Source organism: Phoxinus phoxinus (genome assembly GCF_949152265.1).
Source record: "Phoxinus phoxinus genome assembly, chromosome: 12".
In the NCBI taxonomy this organism is placed as follows: domain Eukaryota; kingdom Metazoa; phylum Chordata; class Actinopteri; order Cypriniformes; family Leuciscidae; genus Phoxinus; species Phoxinus phoxinus.
In genome coordinates, this window is record NC_136887.1 from 18,169,726 (window position 1) to 18,187,766 (window position 18,041).

The 18,041-nt window shown below is 39.7% G+C and overlaps 2 protein-coding genes across 5 annotated transcripts; one reads left to right on the top strand and one right to left on the bottom strand.

Annotated features, from left to right (window-relative positions):
* The first annotated feature begins 461 nt into the window (after positions 1 to 461).
* On the top strand, positions 462 to 8,089 carry LOC307008584 (uncharacterized protein). Its single transcript, XM_079631520.1, has 13 exons — positions 462 to 560; positions 722 to 1,102; positions 1,770 to 1,871; positions 2,325 to 2,557; positions 3,177 to 3,355; positions 3,447 to 3,540; positions 3,648 to 3,992; positions 4,062 to 4,179; positions 4,294 to 4,385; positions 4,482 to 4,596; positions 5,103 to 5,375; positions 5,518 to 5,694; positions 5,777 to 8,089. The coding sequence occupies exons 1-13, from the start codon at positions 509 to 511 to the stop codon at positions 5,965 to 5,967; spliced, it is 2,352 nt and encodes a 783-aa protein (XP_079487646.1). The 5' UTR covers positions 462 to 508; the 3' UTR covers positions 5,968 to 8,089.
* Positions 8,090 to 10,447: 2,358 nt separating this feature from the next.
* LOC307008592 (uncharacterized protein) lies at positions 10,448 to 17,431 on the bottom strand. 4 transcript variants are annotated; one of them, XR_013799860.1, is made up of 8 exons: positions 17,188 to 17,431; positions 16,610 to 16,759; positions 14,468 to 14,639; positions 13,662 to 14,372; positions 12,112 to 12,179; positions 11,895 to 11,938; positions 11,462 to 11,604; positions 10,616 to 10,753 (listed from the first exon to the last, which is right to left on the bottom strand). XR_013799860.1 is itself a non-coding variant. In XM_079631532.1 (7 exons), exons 1-7 carry the CDS (start codon positions 17,293 to 17,295, stop codon positions 10,687 to 10,689), a joined length of 1,320 nt encoding a protein of 439 aa, XP_079487658.1. In that variant the 5' UTR covers positions 17,296 to 17,431; the 3' UTR covers positions 10,448 to 10,686. The 4 variants fall into 4 exon arrangements, 2 of the variants coding, with proteins under 2 accessions (XP_079487658.1, XP_079487659.1); XR_013799861.1 differs by having other exon boundaries at positions 11,341 to 11,604; XM_079631532.1 differs by lacking the exon at positions 11,462 to 11,604 and having other exon boundaries at positions 10,448 to 10,753.
* Between the last annotated feature and the right edge of the window lie 610 nt (positions 17,432 to 18,041).

Here is an 18,041-nt window from a genome sequence, read left to right on the forward strand (position 1 = left end):
TGTTGGCACATTGTTAGTGTCCTCTTTGCTCCGACCGAGAACATGTGGAGTGAGAGAGGAATGGCTTGTCGGACGTAGCAACAGTAACCAAGAGGGGCGGGTCTTTGTGAAAGGTCAATTTCAAATCATTTAAATCTTTGTGGACTCGGCCGGACTCGACTCGGACTCGGATGTTAAGGACTTGGACTCAAGTCCGACTCGACCCTCTTTGGACTCGGACTTGGACTTGTACTCGGTTGTTAAGGACTTGGACTCGACTCGGACTCGACAAAGGTGGACTCGGACCCAACACTAGTGTCTGGACAGTCTGGTATGAGATATGAGGTTTTTATTACATACTCATCCAAAGTGGTATAGACAACAAAATTGGGCCAATACGAGTTTGTATCATGTGGAATAAAATGAGCTTGTCAAAAAAATCTATGTAATTGTAATGCTGTAAAGGTTGATTTAGGTTTTATTTTCTGCTACAGCTACCTACAGTCGTAAGACTGGTGCTCATACTAGGATGTTGGACAGCAGCGTTGAGATAACCAACTACTGTCCTCCTGACACTGTTGGTATGTTCTTTATTTTGTCTCTATTAGTGCATTATGTTTATAGATTCTAATAATTACAATGTAAATTACATGTTTTTGCGACAGAATAACCTACAACATCCATGTTGCACACTTTGATAGTGTAGAAAATTGTTTTTAAATATGATGTACTATTTTAACAGAGACTTTCCTTGAAGAGCTAAACCACTCACAGGGTGATGACTTGGATGATCAGGAAACGGCACCCGCACCACCACGAGCTTCCTCAGACTGGTCTACTCGAAAAAGTCTCCTCTCAGAGAGGTGGGAGAAAGAGAGACCCTGTCTGGTGAATACCATGGTGGCACAACAAAATGCGACAACTCCGATCTGCCAACAATGTGGCAGCAGTCCAGCTGCTGTCCGTTGTCGTGACTGCCGACCACAACCATTCTTCTGTGCTGATTGTGATGTCAGTATACACCGAAACCACGTGTTCCACAACAGGGATGCAACAATAGCTGGATTCTTTCAGCCATTGCCTCCAACAACCTGTGTCGTGGAAAGGGCTCTTTCCCAGTGTGGTAAGCTGTATTTCCTTCTTTTTTCTTTTTTTTTGAGTGTCGCATTTAGGGCTGCAAAATTATTGCAATTGCAATATGATCCAACGCAACTGCCTAATGGTAAAATCTGCAAATAATCATGCATAGGTACATTTGTGACATTTTACTTTTATATTCACATCATCATCCTCATTGACTGTGCAACTTCTGGTTGGTGGGAGTGCGTGAAGAGTACAAAAATTCTGATTGGTGTACTTCAGTCGGTCAGTGGGTGTAAGTTTTCTTTTACAATGGCCGTGCTTACCTATCAGAGGTGGCACAAATTAAAGAGACATTTGGAATATTGAACTGAATCAAATCATTCACATTCAAAAATCGTATTGGAAATGGTAATCATGTAACTCTATTACGGTAATCAATCAAAAATGGTAATGGTATCTGTCAGAAAAAGCGCAATTATATATTGTGCAGCCCTAGTCCCATTCTCAGTTTATTTAAATAACTTCACAGTATAATGGGTTTCACAGGAATCTTTTGAGTACTTTCTCTGAAACACACTTAATGACCTTTTATCTTTAAAGCTTTTCAAATCATTGATTTTTCAAATCATTGATGATTATGGAATACTTCCCAGTTAGTACATAGGATGATGCATGTCTTTAATCCCTGCATATGATGTGTCTTTCAGTGTGTATTGTGCCGTTGGAGATGCCCGAGAAAATATGTAGTTGTTCTCCGGGATCGTTGAGTATCAACACAGGAAAAGTTGTTGCTGTGGTTACAATGAATGGTAAGAATAAACATTCCAGATCAAGTGGCTGTAGCGTCCATATCACATTGTGGGCAAAGTGACCATAGGGAGCTGGGTTGGACTTTAACCTGATTCCTCCCCATAGGGCTCTCCCACTCGCTTTCTGCCACTTTTCATTGAATAAAAAAAAACAAGGCTGTGCTAATGGCTTTGTAAATGTGTCCTGATCTATTTCTATTCAAACTATAATTACATACATTACTTTCTCATTTGTATATGTTGTTTTACACACATTTAATTTGCGGAAGTGCAGTGAATCATCTGTTCCTCCTGCACCAGCAAACACATCTCTCATCCCGGCCAGTCCTGCATAGAGCTTTTAAAACCTGTCCCGCGCTGCAGTCTTTTGTGTCGGGACATGCGGCAGGGACCTCTAGTTCCCAATGCATAGTCAGAGTTGTGCATAATACAATGTGTTTTTGATTTTTCCAGGACGATATGATCTCAGTATGCCTGAGATGAAATGCGAGGCATGCAAAGCCACTTGGAGCGCTGGAGTGGATGACTTGGTCCGTAATGACTACTGGCCTGCTACCCTTCACTTTTCTACGGTGTACGCTACAGATGTGTTTTGTTCATATGAAGAGTTGAAGATGGCAGCACCAGGACTGTCTTGCCAAGCATTTTTAAGAATGCTTGATCAACGAACTGTCCGCTTTGGCCGTGTGAGTATTAGTGGTGGGAATCACTAACAACTAGTACTAGTGTTGACGTGTATCGCAGAATGACTATGGTGACATTATCAACACTTTGATTATTATAATTGGAGCATGTTGATGATATCAAAAAACAGTGATTCAGCTATACTCAATACATTGATAGAACATCATATAAGATTCAAAGTCTTTGTGTAAAAACTACCGCTCAGTAAAAAATCTAAATTCGTACACTACATGTACAAAAGTATTGGAACAATTTATCAACTCAATCGCTCAAAACATTAGACCTGTGTATAAGATCAAGTATTGATGTCCTTGTCACATCCATCCTACTCATGCAGTTTGCATTCAGAAAAAAGCAAATAGGTCCATAAAGACATGGTTGGTTAAGTTTGCTGTGGGAGTTGAGTTTGCTGTGAAACTTGTCTTATTTTTATTTGGGACTTTGGTTGTGATGTTTTCTGTCTGTGACATACAAAGAGCCAAAAGATTTCCAATGATGCACTGGGCTGAGCGGCTGCCTGTGGAGTCTCGATGCTGGAGGATTTGGCGTCACCTTTGACGTTATTAACTTTAGTTAACTTAACTGTGAATTATGTTGACATGTTTTACTGTTCTGAAACAGACTGGGAAGATCACAGCAGACAGCTTCAGAAAAAGCTTTTTGGAGTGGGAGGCTGTTAGATTTGAGGTGGATAAGATCTGCAGGGAGGAGCATTTTGTCTGTCCTGCGTGCACCCCAGACATGCTTGCTGTTTCTGTGGACGGAAATCGCAAGCATTACCGCTTTAAGAATGCAGCAAGGTACTTACAAAATGTGTGTAATTTGCAGTGTTGTTAAAGTAACCTTTGCTGTGTCATATTGAAGGTCAATGTGTACCTTTCTTTCATTTAGATCTGAAGAACAAGCCTTATTTGATGGCATCTTCATTGCAAAAGATGATGAAGTAGAGAGATTTGTGGATTACATTCATTCTACCACCAACCATGTAAACTTGTTGTATAATATTCCTAAAAACACCACCAATAACATCTTACAGTTGACATTGTTTGGGTGAGTCCTGACTATTTATATCAACCTTTTTCCATGTTGTAGGTCTCTGGAAGAGGTGTCTGTGGAGGGGAGTGGTCAGCTGCCAGGGAAACGTCTACGAGATCCTCAAGTAAAATTGATGAGGAGGGACTTGAGCTTGCAGTCTGTCGACATGGAGTTTTTCTCGGCGCTCTCAACATGTTCAGGGGAGAAATCTATGCTTATCCCCTCTACCTGCAGAACAAGCTGGCAAATAAGCCAATAAGCTTTTTTGCAATGGATGTAACCTGCAAGTACTGGCCCTACCTCAACAAAGTGGCAAAAAGCTGCCCAGAGCTCCAGCACCTCCTTAGCATGAAACCATTCCTCTCAGTGTTTCATGCCAAAGCCCATGATTTTAAATGCGAGGTAAGAAAACATTAAACCCTAAACACCTGCAAAGGTATGTTGCAAGCTTTTAAGTATTTTCTTTAATAGGTTAAATGGAGTGGAGCTTACCAACAAGGGGCTGGATTGACACTTGGGGAGGAGGTTGAGCAGTGTAACGCCTTCCTCTCTAGGATTGCTGTGACCACGAAGCACATGTCCAAAGCAGGTAAGGTAACCACACACTGCACTACTTAGATTGAAAGTGTTACACGAAAATTGTAGCCAGTGAGGGACATGTGGTACAACACAGATTTGTGTATTTTTATTTTATTTTTTGCAGGACGTACAGACATGCTTACACTGATGGCCATGCGCTGGAATCAGCAAAAGTTTAATAACTTGGCTACTTCACTTGCCTGCCGATATCAGAAGGTAGAGATGAGTATCGTTATTTTCTTATATTGTAAATACCTTCTATTGGATATTTTTGTAGGTATTACTTTTGTTTTCTTTCTTTGTTATTTGAAGGCCACCAAACGCCTGGAAAGCCAACTTCAGGACCTGGAAAGCATGAGAATCCAGCTGGCAGTGACACAGGTTGAAGTTGAGGGCTGGGTCACTGATATTAAGGAGTGGGCAGAAGGTGAGAGTTATACTATTACTTCAATGTCTCAGTTCTGCAGAATAATGGGAGACAAGTAATTACTGTTTTAAAATTAAATCATACTTACACTGTTTTCTTGGTCATATACTTATGCAATTAAAATGCAAAACTTTAGTATGTAGTGAATGCACACTGGAAATCATGTCAAAACAAAGTGCCCTGAAAGTACCTGAATGGTGCACAGTCCAAAAGTTGGAACATTGGACATTTCTCGCAGTTAGCAGATCCCATCTTGGCTACGTTGTCATTTTCTTCGGTACCCTGTTACATACTTCCTATACACGCTAAGAAATATGAAATTATTATTGAGAGACTCACCTGTCCTTCCTCCAGGAGCTTTTTTTTTATAAAGAAAAAAAAAAGGAAGCAAAGAGGGATAATCCTTATGACTTCCCTGTGGCGTTCTGTGATACATTGAGACTTAGCTCATTTCATTTACTGCCATGAAAATGTAAGTGAAATGTTTACACTTCTTTTCTTCTCAGCAACAACATCCAAAAATAATGCCGATCTTGACGCGGTGACCAGTAGAATGGAGGTGCTGGTGGCCAGCATTAAAAGAAGATCCCAGCGCCTTTACAAAGACACAGATGGCAGCAAAGGTCGGGCCCGGATTCGGCGCAAAATCAGAGAGGATAAGGCCATTCTTAGCTCTGTTGTTGAAAAGTACAACAGTATGGTTCCAGATACAGAAAGAATCGTCTTTGACAGCATTCTCTCTGACGAGACAGTTTGGCCATGGCAACTTTCACATGGTGGTATGTACACAAATCTGTTGACAATTTTGTTTGATTCACATAGTAGCACAAAACCAATTATGCCTTATCCCAGATTATCTCAGAAATTCTTTGAAAAATAATCATACTTACAATTGACTTATTTTCCAAAACTGTATCCCAGACGCTGTAGATTTGAAAACCAAGAGGAAGGCATTTGATGTTGTGATGGCAATAAGGAGACTTGAAGAGGAGAAGAAGATTGTTCTGTCTGAGATGGCAAAGCATTGGAAATCTCTTTCCACTCGTGCAGACACACTCAAGGAGATGTCATGCCAGCTTTCCAGTGAGGCATTGGAAAGTACGTATTTAAGTAATGTGTTGTAATACTATACTGTACATTGTAATTTTTTTCTGATAATTTTTTGTTTTACTCCCATAAGGTGAGCTGTGGGCTCTAAATGAAGAAGGGATCAAGGGTTTCCTCAGCTTAACTTTGAGAAAGAAGCAAGAAGTCACCAGAATGATGAAGCATGCAAGAGACTGTTATTCTCAAGTTTTGACTGGAACAAGTATGGACTTCCAGAATGATTGGGATGGATACGACAGTGATTCTGAACTGTCAGACAACTGAGTTTGAGTTTAAGGAGCTCTCAAAGTGAGAAATGAGCATGAACTCACTTTTGTTTTGATTTCTTATATTTGTCAGTAGTGATGTCAAAAGTACCGACTTCGGTACCAAGTCGGTACTGAAATTTAAAAAATGTGACGCTTTGAGCGCTGTTGAGCGGAATCGTTAACACCTCGGAATGGCCGGCCATTGTCACGTGCTCATCAAATATGTCTGTGATTGGCTACAATGATCAGGGCTTCAAAAACATGTTTTAAATATACATCAATAACGCTCTTCAGCGAGCGATTACACAGATACACACGGGAGCGTTTGAAAGCAGGCGTCTATCAGCGGATCGATCCACTGGCGCTGATAGACGCCTGCTTTTTTATTTGCTTTCAAAACACTTTCAAACACTTCCGTGTGCTCTCAAACGCTCCCATGCGTTGATCATTGTAGCCAATCACAGACATATCCGATGAGCTCCTGAACACAATGGCCAATCAGAGGTGTTTATGATTGCGCTCAAAGCGTCACATTTTTTAAATTTCAGTACCGACTTGGTACCGAAGTCGGTACTTTTGACAACACTATTTGTCAGTGTTTCCTTTTTAGTTTTTTAGCAGTGGGGGCAGGTCCAAAAAAATCACCAGTTAACTTAAATTTGCAAGACCAGGCTTAAATGAACTGACAACATAAGTTATACGACTTGCGGTTCTCAAGGAAGTACACACACAATCGCGGTGTGAAGCGTGTGTCCGCGCTATTCTCCGACATGCACTCTAACAATGCAGCCCTATTTTTGATACCGTGGGGGGCAGAAATGTTGCTGTGGGGGACCACCACGGTCAAATCAACATGGAAACACTGTTCGTAAGTCAGATATGCTTGAATAATAGTAATTATCATATCTACATGTGACATTACAACAATAATGTAGTTATACAAACTGAAATTAATTTAAGTAACTGTTTTTCCAATAGTCCTCTTCTGTTTATGGTAGAACAAAACTATGTGCAGAAAAGTTTGCAGGAAGGTGGGACATGTCCTAATGTTACATTTGAATTTTTTTGTTCATAATTAAATGTTTTGAAGAGTGTATTGGGCAAATTGGATTTTCCTTGATCTTCAACAGATATTGCTAAGGAATGCTAGTCACGTGTATATGAAGTTCTTAAGTTATTGTCAGTTATTGACCATTAAAACCTCCATATGTTCCCGTGTAAATGTGTATTGTAATAATAATAATAAACATAATTCCACTGATGTCATCTGCTGTGCAAATCTGAGTTTTTCGACAGTTTAATATGGACACACAAACCCATTTTTTCTGAATTTGGACTCTTAAATCTACTCACCTGCTACAGATGGTCTCTGAAAGGGATAGTTCACTTTAAAATGAAAAATCTGTCATCATTTACTCTCCCTCAAGTTGTCTCAAACCTGTATGAATTTCTTTCTTCTGTTGAACGCTAAGGAAAATATTTTGAAGAATGTCGGTAACCAAACAGTTAACTGGTCCCATTGACTTCCCTAGTATGTAAAAAAAAAAAATACTATGGCAGTCAATGGGTACAGACTACTGTTTGGTTACTGACATTCTTCAAAATATCTCTCTTTGTGTTCAGCAGAAGAAATAAATTCATACAGGTTTGAAACAACTTGAGGGTGAGTAATGATGACAAAATTTTCATTTTAAATTGAAGAATCCCTTTAATAACTACATTTCCTGATCTAAGCACTTTGATTTGCCTTATAATATACTATATAAAAAAACTATAGTTAAGTGTTTAAAAATACAGCCTAATGGCTTGTTTGATTAATTTGCATTTGTTTTAACTTGTACTGTTGTGAAAAACAAAAAATAAACGATACAAAGAGAAGCGTTTTTATTATTATTTTCCATTCATATTTATTTAAAAAAAGGCAATTTTCTAATTTTGTGGTTGATAAATGTTAATAGCGGAGACTAAAGGGTAAAAAACATGAGCAAATGTATGTGTGGGACTTTGAAATCACTAAAATCACTTTGCATTATTAGTTGTTTAAATGAATTACTTTTTAGGAAATATCAATTTATGGGTTAGGGTTAGTGTACATATACAACATGTGTTTGGGCATTTTTGGCACACTGCTTCCTCAGCCTACTGCACACAGACATAACTCACACATCTCATTCAACCATTTCACAAGCTGATGAAAGGGTCGTGACATGGGTCAGAAGGTATCAGAGGTCATAAATAATGAACCAATGCATCAGCTCTGCTCCTATAGGCACCTTGGTGTGTATATGAACAATACTTTTGGCTGGAAGGCCCGTGTTGAAAGTGGGTGTTATCATTTAGAGCAAACACGGTGAATCAGAGGGTTTATGTTACAATGCTGCATTACAGAGTATTTTAATATGACTGTCAAGAAGGTTGTGGAGAGGAATAGAAACCAGTCTCTCCAGGCAAGCATAAAGAATGTGGTCTGGTCCATCTTTATTCTCCATACCAAGTATGGGCTCTTATCCTCTGGCAGAAGATATGGGTACCCCAATCTAAACTTAACATTTCTAAACTATAGGCCTATTTGGACCTACCTCAATTAAAACTTTAAATAATGTTGTTTGAGGCTGGTTGTGCAATAGCTTCATGATACAATGCAAATAGGCTAGTTGTGTGTTGCCCTTGTCACTGTTTGTGAAAGATGAGCAATAGATTGTTGCTGTGTGATGTGCTTCAGTCTGACTACATATCACTTTGTTTATGTTGTTTTTTATTGCAAGTATATGTCAGCTGTATGATAAAACAGTATGTCAAGTGTTTTGTGTGAAGCATTTGAACTCAAGGCAGATATCCCTCTGGGGAGAATAAAGGAGGCTATCGCCCAAAGTGCATCATCTGCAAACCATGATATGTAAAAATTTAAACGTTGTCGTAGGACTATAGCAAACACATCGTTGGAAAGGTCTCAACCTGGAGAGTAACATATGTCAGTCTGAAGAGGATACATTACTCCTGCTTTGAAATATTGACCTCTGAACCTTGAACCCAGTCCATCTTTGAAGGCTTGTCATTTAGCAACAGAAGGTGCTAAACACATAAGAACAGCAGTTATAGAAAGCTCTGGGCCTCTGCTGTCATGTAGATATGGTCACCAAAGTTTACCCATTGTAAGCACTGTCAAATATGGTAATAAGCTATTTTCACCTATTTAACGATTATATTTTTAAAATCTGATGACACCAGTGTGTTCCCCATCCCAAAAAAACGCAGGGTATTTCCAAAATTTTACACTTTTAACTTCTAATTATGAGAAATATAACAATATACTTTAAAACTACAACTCCCTAAGAGACGCGCCACAGAAGCTGTTACAAAGCGTGTGCACTTGTAGTTAATATATGTTCCCGCCGAGCAGCACATAGGTCACTACGTCACTTACTGGAACAAAGCTGAGCAACGTTGCACTTGCTGATGAGACCTATTTCCCCAATCCTCTTAATATTCTTATTTTATTTTTTTCATTTTTATTTAGTATGTATGGTTTTTTGTTTTGTTTTGTTTTTATTGTGTTCTTATTTTGTTTGTTTTGTTCTTTGTCTCTGGTATGGTATGTCTGTATAAATGTTTGATTGTATATTGATGGTTTTACACGTTTGTACCCATTGTTGCCTTCAATAAAAAAAAACAAAAAAAAAACGTGTTGCTGGTGACAAAACCAATGATTAGCCTATATATATATATGTACATTGAAGCGATGCGTTAAAGACCACCTGATCGCTGTCCGATTATGTGGGATATGGGCTTTGAAATCGTCTTGCTCGGATCATATCGTAATGTTCTGTATTACACTACAGCATACTGTAATATTTCACCGGTAATAAGACCGAAATAATATTATTAAAATAAAGAAATGAATAGCCTACCATGATAACATCTAAATAAATATTGATAGATGTGAGGTTATAGTTTTAAAAATATAAATAAACAACAAAGAAACCTGACTTCCCTGGCCCATTTAGACTGAAATAATAACATTAAAAGTAAAAAAAATATATATTATTGTCTTCTGCTTTTTACCCATCCGGGGGTAGACTTGCACGCACACATTCAGTGCGTCTAAGTCAATGGAAGGCCACAGTGCAGCAGCCAGGGTTTCATGTGCCTTGCCTTTAGGAGCCTTTTTAAAAAGCCTTTATAAACCTTCCTGAATTAGAAACCATGCTTTCAAAATTTTAGAGGCTTCTGGACCCTCATGACCTCTGGTCCTGGTAAGCCTGTTCATTTATCTACCCCTGCCTACCTCAGCTACCCTTTACACAGAAAATGTATGGTTTAGCTGGTGGAATCAACTTTCTCTTAATGGTGTCAATTATTATGAATGAAAACATGTTCCACCTCCCTGCTCCCTACATACTTGGTGCATCATATTGCAATAGGCTATATCATTTGACGCGTTGACAATTTCAGCTGATTGGCTAACCCACATGTTGAATGAAAGACATAAACAGAAATATAGTTATACTTTGATTTATTTGAACACAGCTTTTAACAAAAATCAATAATAATAAAGACAAAAAAACAGCATGGCAGCATGTTAGGGTGGAAACCATTGAAAGTGTGTAACGTAACGTAGCTCCTCCTCGTCTAAAATCATCACATCTGCAACCAGGATGGCTGTGCCCGTAACGGCGAACTCGACAACTCATAGCAGGTATTTAACTCATATTGAATTATAGACCAATGGGTGACGTCACACATGGTTGGCACCTGGTGGGAACTGGCATGCCGGCTCCCATGTCGCCTCCCAGATTTTTCCACTATCAGTAACAAAAAAACAAAAAACAAAAAAATCACATTAGAGCAGTGAAAAACAGAGGAGCCATTTTAACATAAGTTTCACAGCATAAATATTTTCAAAAAATATTGAACGGTCTTGTATTTAATTGTTTTTATACAAACCTATACATATATAGTGCTTGATGCATTGTAACAGATAAACATCAGCCACTCTCATCGATAAACAAGGATGATCTTGGCCGATACTAATGTATATATATCAGTGAATGTCTACTTCCTACATAGAATCACACAGGGGCAATTATGCATGGTACTGAAAAGAGCAAGTGGCTAAATCCTGTAGACAATATTTGACACTGCATTTAATCCATCCTATACCAATAGTGTAACCAACAGTGTAATTAATATACAGGTGGATCTCCAAAATTACAATATTGTGCAATATTTCAAGCAATTTTTGTTGTTTTAATCTTGATGATTACAGCTTACAGCTCATGAAAACCAAAAATCATCAACTCAAAATATTAGAATAAAGAGGAATACAGAAATGTCGACCTTTTAAAAATAAATGTACAAATCTGACTTATCAAAAATTGTTAATGCATACACTCTATACTTGGTCTGGCTGCTTTTGCACACATTACTGCATCAGTGTGGTGTGGTATGGAGGCCATCAGTGTATGGCATTGCTGAGGTGTTATGGAAGCCCAGGTTGGTTTGATAGCGACCTTGAGGTTGTCTGTAATGTTGGGTTTGTAGTCTATCATTGTCCTCTCTATGGGGTTCAGGTGAGATGAGTTAAGCACAGCAATACCATGCTAAGTAAACCAGTTACTAGCAGTTTTGGCACTGTGGCAGAGGCAGAGTCCTGCTGGAAAAGGAAATCAGCATGTACATAAAGCCCGTCAGCAGATGGAACCATGCTCTAAAATCTCCAGGAAGAAGGCTGCATTGACTCTGGACTTAAAACCTAGTGGACATGATAATTCTCTCAACGCTGTGCTTGTTGGTTGCAAAACTTTGAGACCCACCTGTACATTTAAAGTTGTGTGTGCTACAATATACATTCCAACCTTTATCCACCACCTATGAGATGGTTAAAAGTGGAAACAGAAAGAACATGTATGAAGGCAATATAAACCAATATAAAGCAGTACTTACCATGCAGAGCAAGGTAACCAGTTCACCCTTACTTCTGCTTGCCCCTACAGAAAGACACAAACATATAATCAGTTTTTGAACTTGGCCTTCAGTTGAACATAATTGGACTCAAATTACCACTCGCTTAAATGGTCAGTATTTTGTGATATGTGAAATGCCAGATGAGTCACAGACAATGGAGAGATGATCAGAGCCTAATGAAAAATATATGTCTTACCTCATTTATCCTTCTTCCTGTTATGGAGTCATATTTAAAAACTTTTTGCCTACTACATTTCCGGCAACCTTAAATGACAAAAAAAAGACAAATGAATGAACCATAAATGTCCAAAACCTTTAAATGAAAGTAGTCAAGATAGTCCCTATCTCATCATATAATTAAAATTGAAATTAATGACAATGTCAGCAAAGCCGAGCACAGCGCTTTGATGGGCGTACTGCTTTTGCTCTGGTCTACGGGTGAGCGCGCGCCCTTCCAGGAGAAGTGCCCTTAGGACCCGTTTAAGGAGATTCCGCCGCATCTGACGTCACACACGCCCATACTCAAAAAAACCTTTCCGAAACTTGTGACAAACCCGGATGGAGTATTTTTGGCACAGAAATACTCCATCAAACATACAACTTAATTTTTGAAACTTTGTCCATGTTTAGCATGGGAATCCAACTCTTTAACAGTGTAAAAAACTCAGTATGCATGAAATGGCATTTCACCCCCCCTTTGACAAATTCTTTGGGGAACCAAAACATTAATACATAAAAACCTGGGGAACAACATTAACCATTGTCCTTGAACTTTGAAAATGTCAGTGGTGGGGGTGGGGGTGGGACTGATGACTGCCCACTGATGTATGTGTGTGTGTGTGTGTGTATTCATCTCTCCTCAAGTGTGTATTGCTCATTGCTTTACTCCTAGAGTGTGTGTTCAGTATTGAAATGTATGTATGCGAGGACAAACTAGTAGTCCATGTGACATCAGTGGGTTAGTTTTTTTTGGTCCAAAAATAACACAAAATAAGACTTTATTCAGCATTGTATTCTCTCCCGGGTCTGTTGTCAATCCTTCACAGTTACGCTGATGGCGTAAGACGCTGATGACGTGTTATCTGGTGCGCCCGAGCTTCATTTATAGACTGAGGGAAACGCACGCTGTAAAAGTGTCTCATCCGCGACATGCACATTTACGCACCATTAAAAAAATGATATCCACGCAAACAATGTAGAATAGCTTGAATATAGCGTGCGTCTCCCTCAGACTGTAAACGAAGCTCGGGCGCACCAGATAACACGTCATCAGCGTCTTACGCCAGCAGCGTCACTGCGGAGTCCTGAACGCAGATTGACAACAGACCCGGGAGAGAATACAATGCGTAATAAAGTCTTATTTTGTGTTATTTTTGGACCAAAAAGTATTTTCGATGCTTCAAAAACTTCTAACTAACCCACTGATGTCACATGGACTACTTTGATGATGTTTTTATTACCTGTCTGGACATGGGCAGTATACTGTATATACAGCTTCAATGGAGGGACAGAAAGCTCTCGGACTAAATCTAAAATATCTTAAACTGTGTTCTGAAGATGAACGGAGGTCTTACGGGCTTAGAACGACATGAGGGTCATTAATGACATTATTTTCATTTTTGGGTGAACTAACCCTTTAACTAATTGACTGTACTTAAATTTACCTGAAGATTTATGTATTTCATGAACAATGATTACAAAAAGGGAAAATTCATACATAGTGTGCTAAGACCACAGTTCACTTACACTTTCTTTTTTTGGGGGGGGGTTGTTCCTTCACAGGCTGGGGCTCTGGCTGGGGCTCGGGCTGGGCCTGATGCTGCGGTATTGGCTGGGCCTGAGGCTGGGGCTCGGCCTGATGCTGGGCCTCTGGCTGGGGCTCTGGCTGGGGCTCTGGCTGGGCCACTGGCTGGGGCTCTGGCTGGGCCACTGGCTGGGGCTCTGGCTGGGCCACTGGCTGGGGCTCTGGCTGGGCCACTGGCTGGGGCTCTGGTTGGGCCTCTGGCTGGGGCTCTGGTTGGGCCACTGGCTGGGCCTCTGGCTGGGGCTCTGGCTGGGCCACTGGCTGGGGCTCTGGCTGGGCCACTGGCTGGGGCTCTGGCTGGGCCACTGGCTGGGGCTCTGGCTGGGGCTCTGGCTGGGCCACTGGCTGGGGCTCTGGCTGGGCCACTGGTTGGGCCACTGGCTGGGGCTCTGGCTGGGCCTCTGGCTGGGGCTCTGGTTGGGCCACTGGCTGGGCCTCTGGCTGGGGCTCTGGTTGGGCCACTGGCTGGGGCTCTGGCTGGGCCTCTGGCTGGGGCTCTGGCTGGGCCACTGGCTGGGGCTCTGGTTGGGCCTCTGGCTGGGGCTCTGGCTGGGGCTCTGGCTGGGCCACTGGCTGGGGCTCTGGCTGGGGCTCTGGCTGGGGCTCTGGTTGGGCCTGATGCTGGGGCTCTGGCAATGTTGTCATGGAGTTCCCTACAATATTGTATGTGTATGTTAATTTTCGATATTTCCCCATCATAAAAAACCCTACTTTAAAACCGTCATGACTTAAATTACACAAATCCTACCTTCTTTGATTAATAAAAAATTGTAGGCCCTTCTCATGGTGGCCACAATTTTAAGATTATCCTCAGTGGGTGGCAGATGGGTCACCACATCGGCCACCCACTTTCCAGAGGCCTTTTCCTTCCTGGCGAAAAATAGAATGGGGATATAGCCCAATGCACTTAGTTTTTTAACCTGTAATAAATAAATGCAGACAGCAAACATTAGTTATTCCCACTTCTAGTCCTAAATACTTTTACATTTACATTTATGCATTTGGCAGACGCTTTTATCCACAGCGACTTACATTGCATTATCCTATTCATTTATACATAGGTATGTGCAATCCCCTGGGATCGAACCCACAACCTTGCGTTGTTAATGCAATGCTCTTACCACTGAGCTACAGGAAAGCTTTTCACTTTTATGACAAGGGGGGGGTTGGAGTACTCTGGATTCGGGCAAAAATCCAGAGCTCGGAGTCCTACCCCTGACAGCACGCCAAATACGCATCTTCAAAAATCTTTACTCTGTTTAATTGATGTAAGTGTGTGAACTCATGAAATATGTACTTTATACCAGTGGTTCTCAAAGTGGATTTGCTTTGAATATGAAAGTTGTGCTTTATCGTTAAGAAATGCTTATTAATGACGATGTAATGATCTAGAATCTACATATAAAATCTTGATTATACATGCACTAATAAATTAAAACATTAACATTTAACTTTTTTTGTGATTATGACTAATCAAGTCAATCTGTTGTGAATCACTTGAATCACTTCACTCAGGACATGATGAACCGTTCTTCCTGCTGCTTAGCTTGGCTTATTTGCCATTTAGATAGCTGATGAACGTGGATAAATGTTTGAGTGGATAAATGTAATAAGCCACATCATTAAGTGATTCAAAATCCAAAGTTGACTAAAGACCAAGTTAGTACACACCAGCTAGAAAACACGGAATAGTGGACCCGAACACAACTTCAGAGAATAGAAATGGCATCTAAGAATACAAACGGTAGCAAGCATATGCTTAATTGTTTTGATTATGAGGGGGTCCTTGGAAATTTTTCTCCCACACAAAGGGTCCTTGGGACGAACAGTTTTGAGAACCCCTGCTTTATATAACCAATATTCATGTAATGTTGTGCTGGATGCTGGTGGTCTAGTAGTTAGCAATCTGGGTTTCTAAAGGGAACACTAAAAGTCCTGACACCCTTCAAAAATAATTATATTGATTGGACACACACAAAAAAAAAAATTATGATAACAAAAATACACTCCCTCTAGTGTATTAGACTCCCTCTTTATGGCCACCTATCCACCTGATCCAAACACTCTCCTCCCCCCCTTGGTTGGTCTACCTGTCTCTGCCCAAGGCAAATGCAGCTTGGGGGACAAACAGAAACACTCATTTGGGAATGCCACCAACGGACATAAAATAGCCAGCCGCTCTACAGAACCTGGTCTCGGTCCTACTCCAGTAGGTATGGTTGAATCCTTACCACTTTTAACGCGACATTACTATCTCCCCTGTAGTAATTCAAATGCTTTTTCAAGTTGTGGCTTTGAAATAGGACACCTGGAATATGGCCTTGCTTTTACCAACACATATGTTGCACACAGCATGGCTTTCCCGCATGTCCTGAGTTATTTTGCCACGTCATCATGCACTTTCTCTAAAAATAACGCAGCGCAAGGCACTATAAGTGTGAGATGCAATAATATTCACATGCTAGGGGTGGTAGTGCAAGGTGGGAGCATGTTATCTACTTACATAATCATGCAAGACTGTCTTTAATAATGACTCTGGGTCTGGATTATGAGTTATGATCTGCCTTTAGCAGAGACAGAGACTTCAGTAACACGCATACTGAAGTACCCGTGTGGTACTAAAGCAAGGTTATTACAATGTATCTGGTTGTATATGTAAACAAATATACATGAGTGCCTTTCAAAAAGAAAGTATATTCCATGCATGTCAAGCAAATTACAAATTTATTAAAATAAAATGTTACACCAATGCCATCTATGACTACCTCAAATTCATTCACTGACATATTAAACTTATTTTTGTAAAATGAGGCCCTTGCCTTATCACACAATATTAATGAAACAAACAACAAATCATATTGCTTAATGAAATATGAGCATTTCTACTTACTGCAATATGGGCAGAGTCCACCACTCTTCCCGCATTTCTATTTTTCAGGATCCTTTCCCCCCACTTCCTGTCCAGGGTCACCTTTTTGGCCGCTACTTTGCTTTTCTGTGAGATGGCTGCAAAACAAGAGCTGCAGGTTTTGCGGCTCACCTGTGTTGGTAAAAGTATACCAAAGTGAGACATCAGATCCACAGTCACAGAGAAGAAGTACAATCAAGATACAGTTTAATTTGGCTGTATAAAGGAAAGAAAGGAACACACAAAGCACAATGCAATTCAGAATATGCGTCTCTCGATTGACACAGGATTATTATTATTATACAGTGAAAGTGGCAGATGTAGGAGACACCCAGGCTACTCTAATCAATGTTGCCTATGGCGCTTGGTGCAAAACAAGCAATCAAAATATATATCAACCAGACGTCTTACATTATTACTGTTTTGTAACAGTACATACATACAGGGTCATTTAGTAGGAGCATACTTTAGTGTCCAATTGACCTAATAATGAGAAATGTAGAACATTAAAACCACATATTTGAATATTAGACATGATGCTCTATTCCACTTTCCCTCACCTGGTTAGGTGCTTGGCAGGAGGGGCAAGGCTTGAACTTCCTTAGAGGCATTCTGAAATCTACACCACACCCACACACACTTTTTCTACAGTGCACTTTAGACAGCATCAACAAACACAACACAACTTATTGGCATAGTCGATCATTTTTGTTATATCATTGTTAAATATTTTCTAATTCACCAATTTTGGAAGCAACTTTATACTATAATTACTGACTGATTCATATATATATATATATATATATATATATATATATATATATATATATATAATATAATATAATATAATATATATATATACACATATACATATATGTATATATATATATATATATATATATATATATATATGAATCAGTCAGTAATTTATGACAGCATTACTTATTACATTATTTATACATATGAATTATTTTATTTCATATTGAAAAATTGTGATGCCACAATGTAGAAGTTATGAATTAATTTGTACTGTTAATTCTGGATTTATTTTGGGTGTTTATTATATATATAATTTTGCGTGGATTTTTCACAATTAGGCTGTAAAACAAACCAATCTGGCAACACCGTTCCTCATTCTGAACATAATGTTGAGTTGTGGGCAAATTTAATGCTGAAAATCTTACATTCCCCTATGACTTTACCTTACATGATTAACTTATATGCGACATAAATGAACTTGAATTCAATTAACATTAGCTAACTTTGCTAGCCTGCACATTTGGTGCAGAAAGCTATATTTGTATAATGTCTTCTATCATTTATCGTCATAAGAAATGGCCACCTTACAAATCTAAAGTTTCTAAACACAACTTCTTGTCCCGATTCAACAGTTTTTGATGTGTAAATGTAAGAA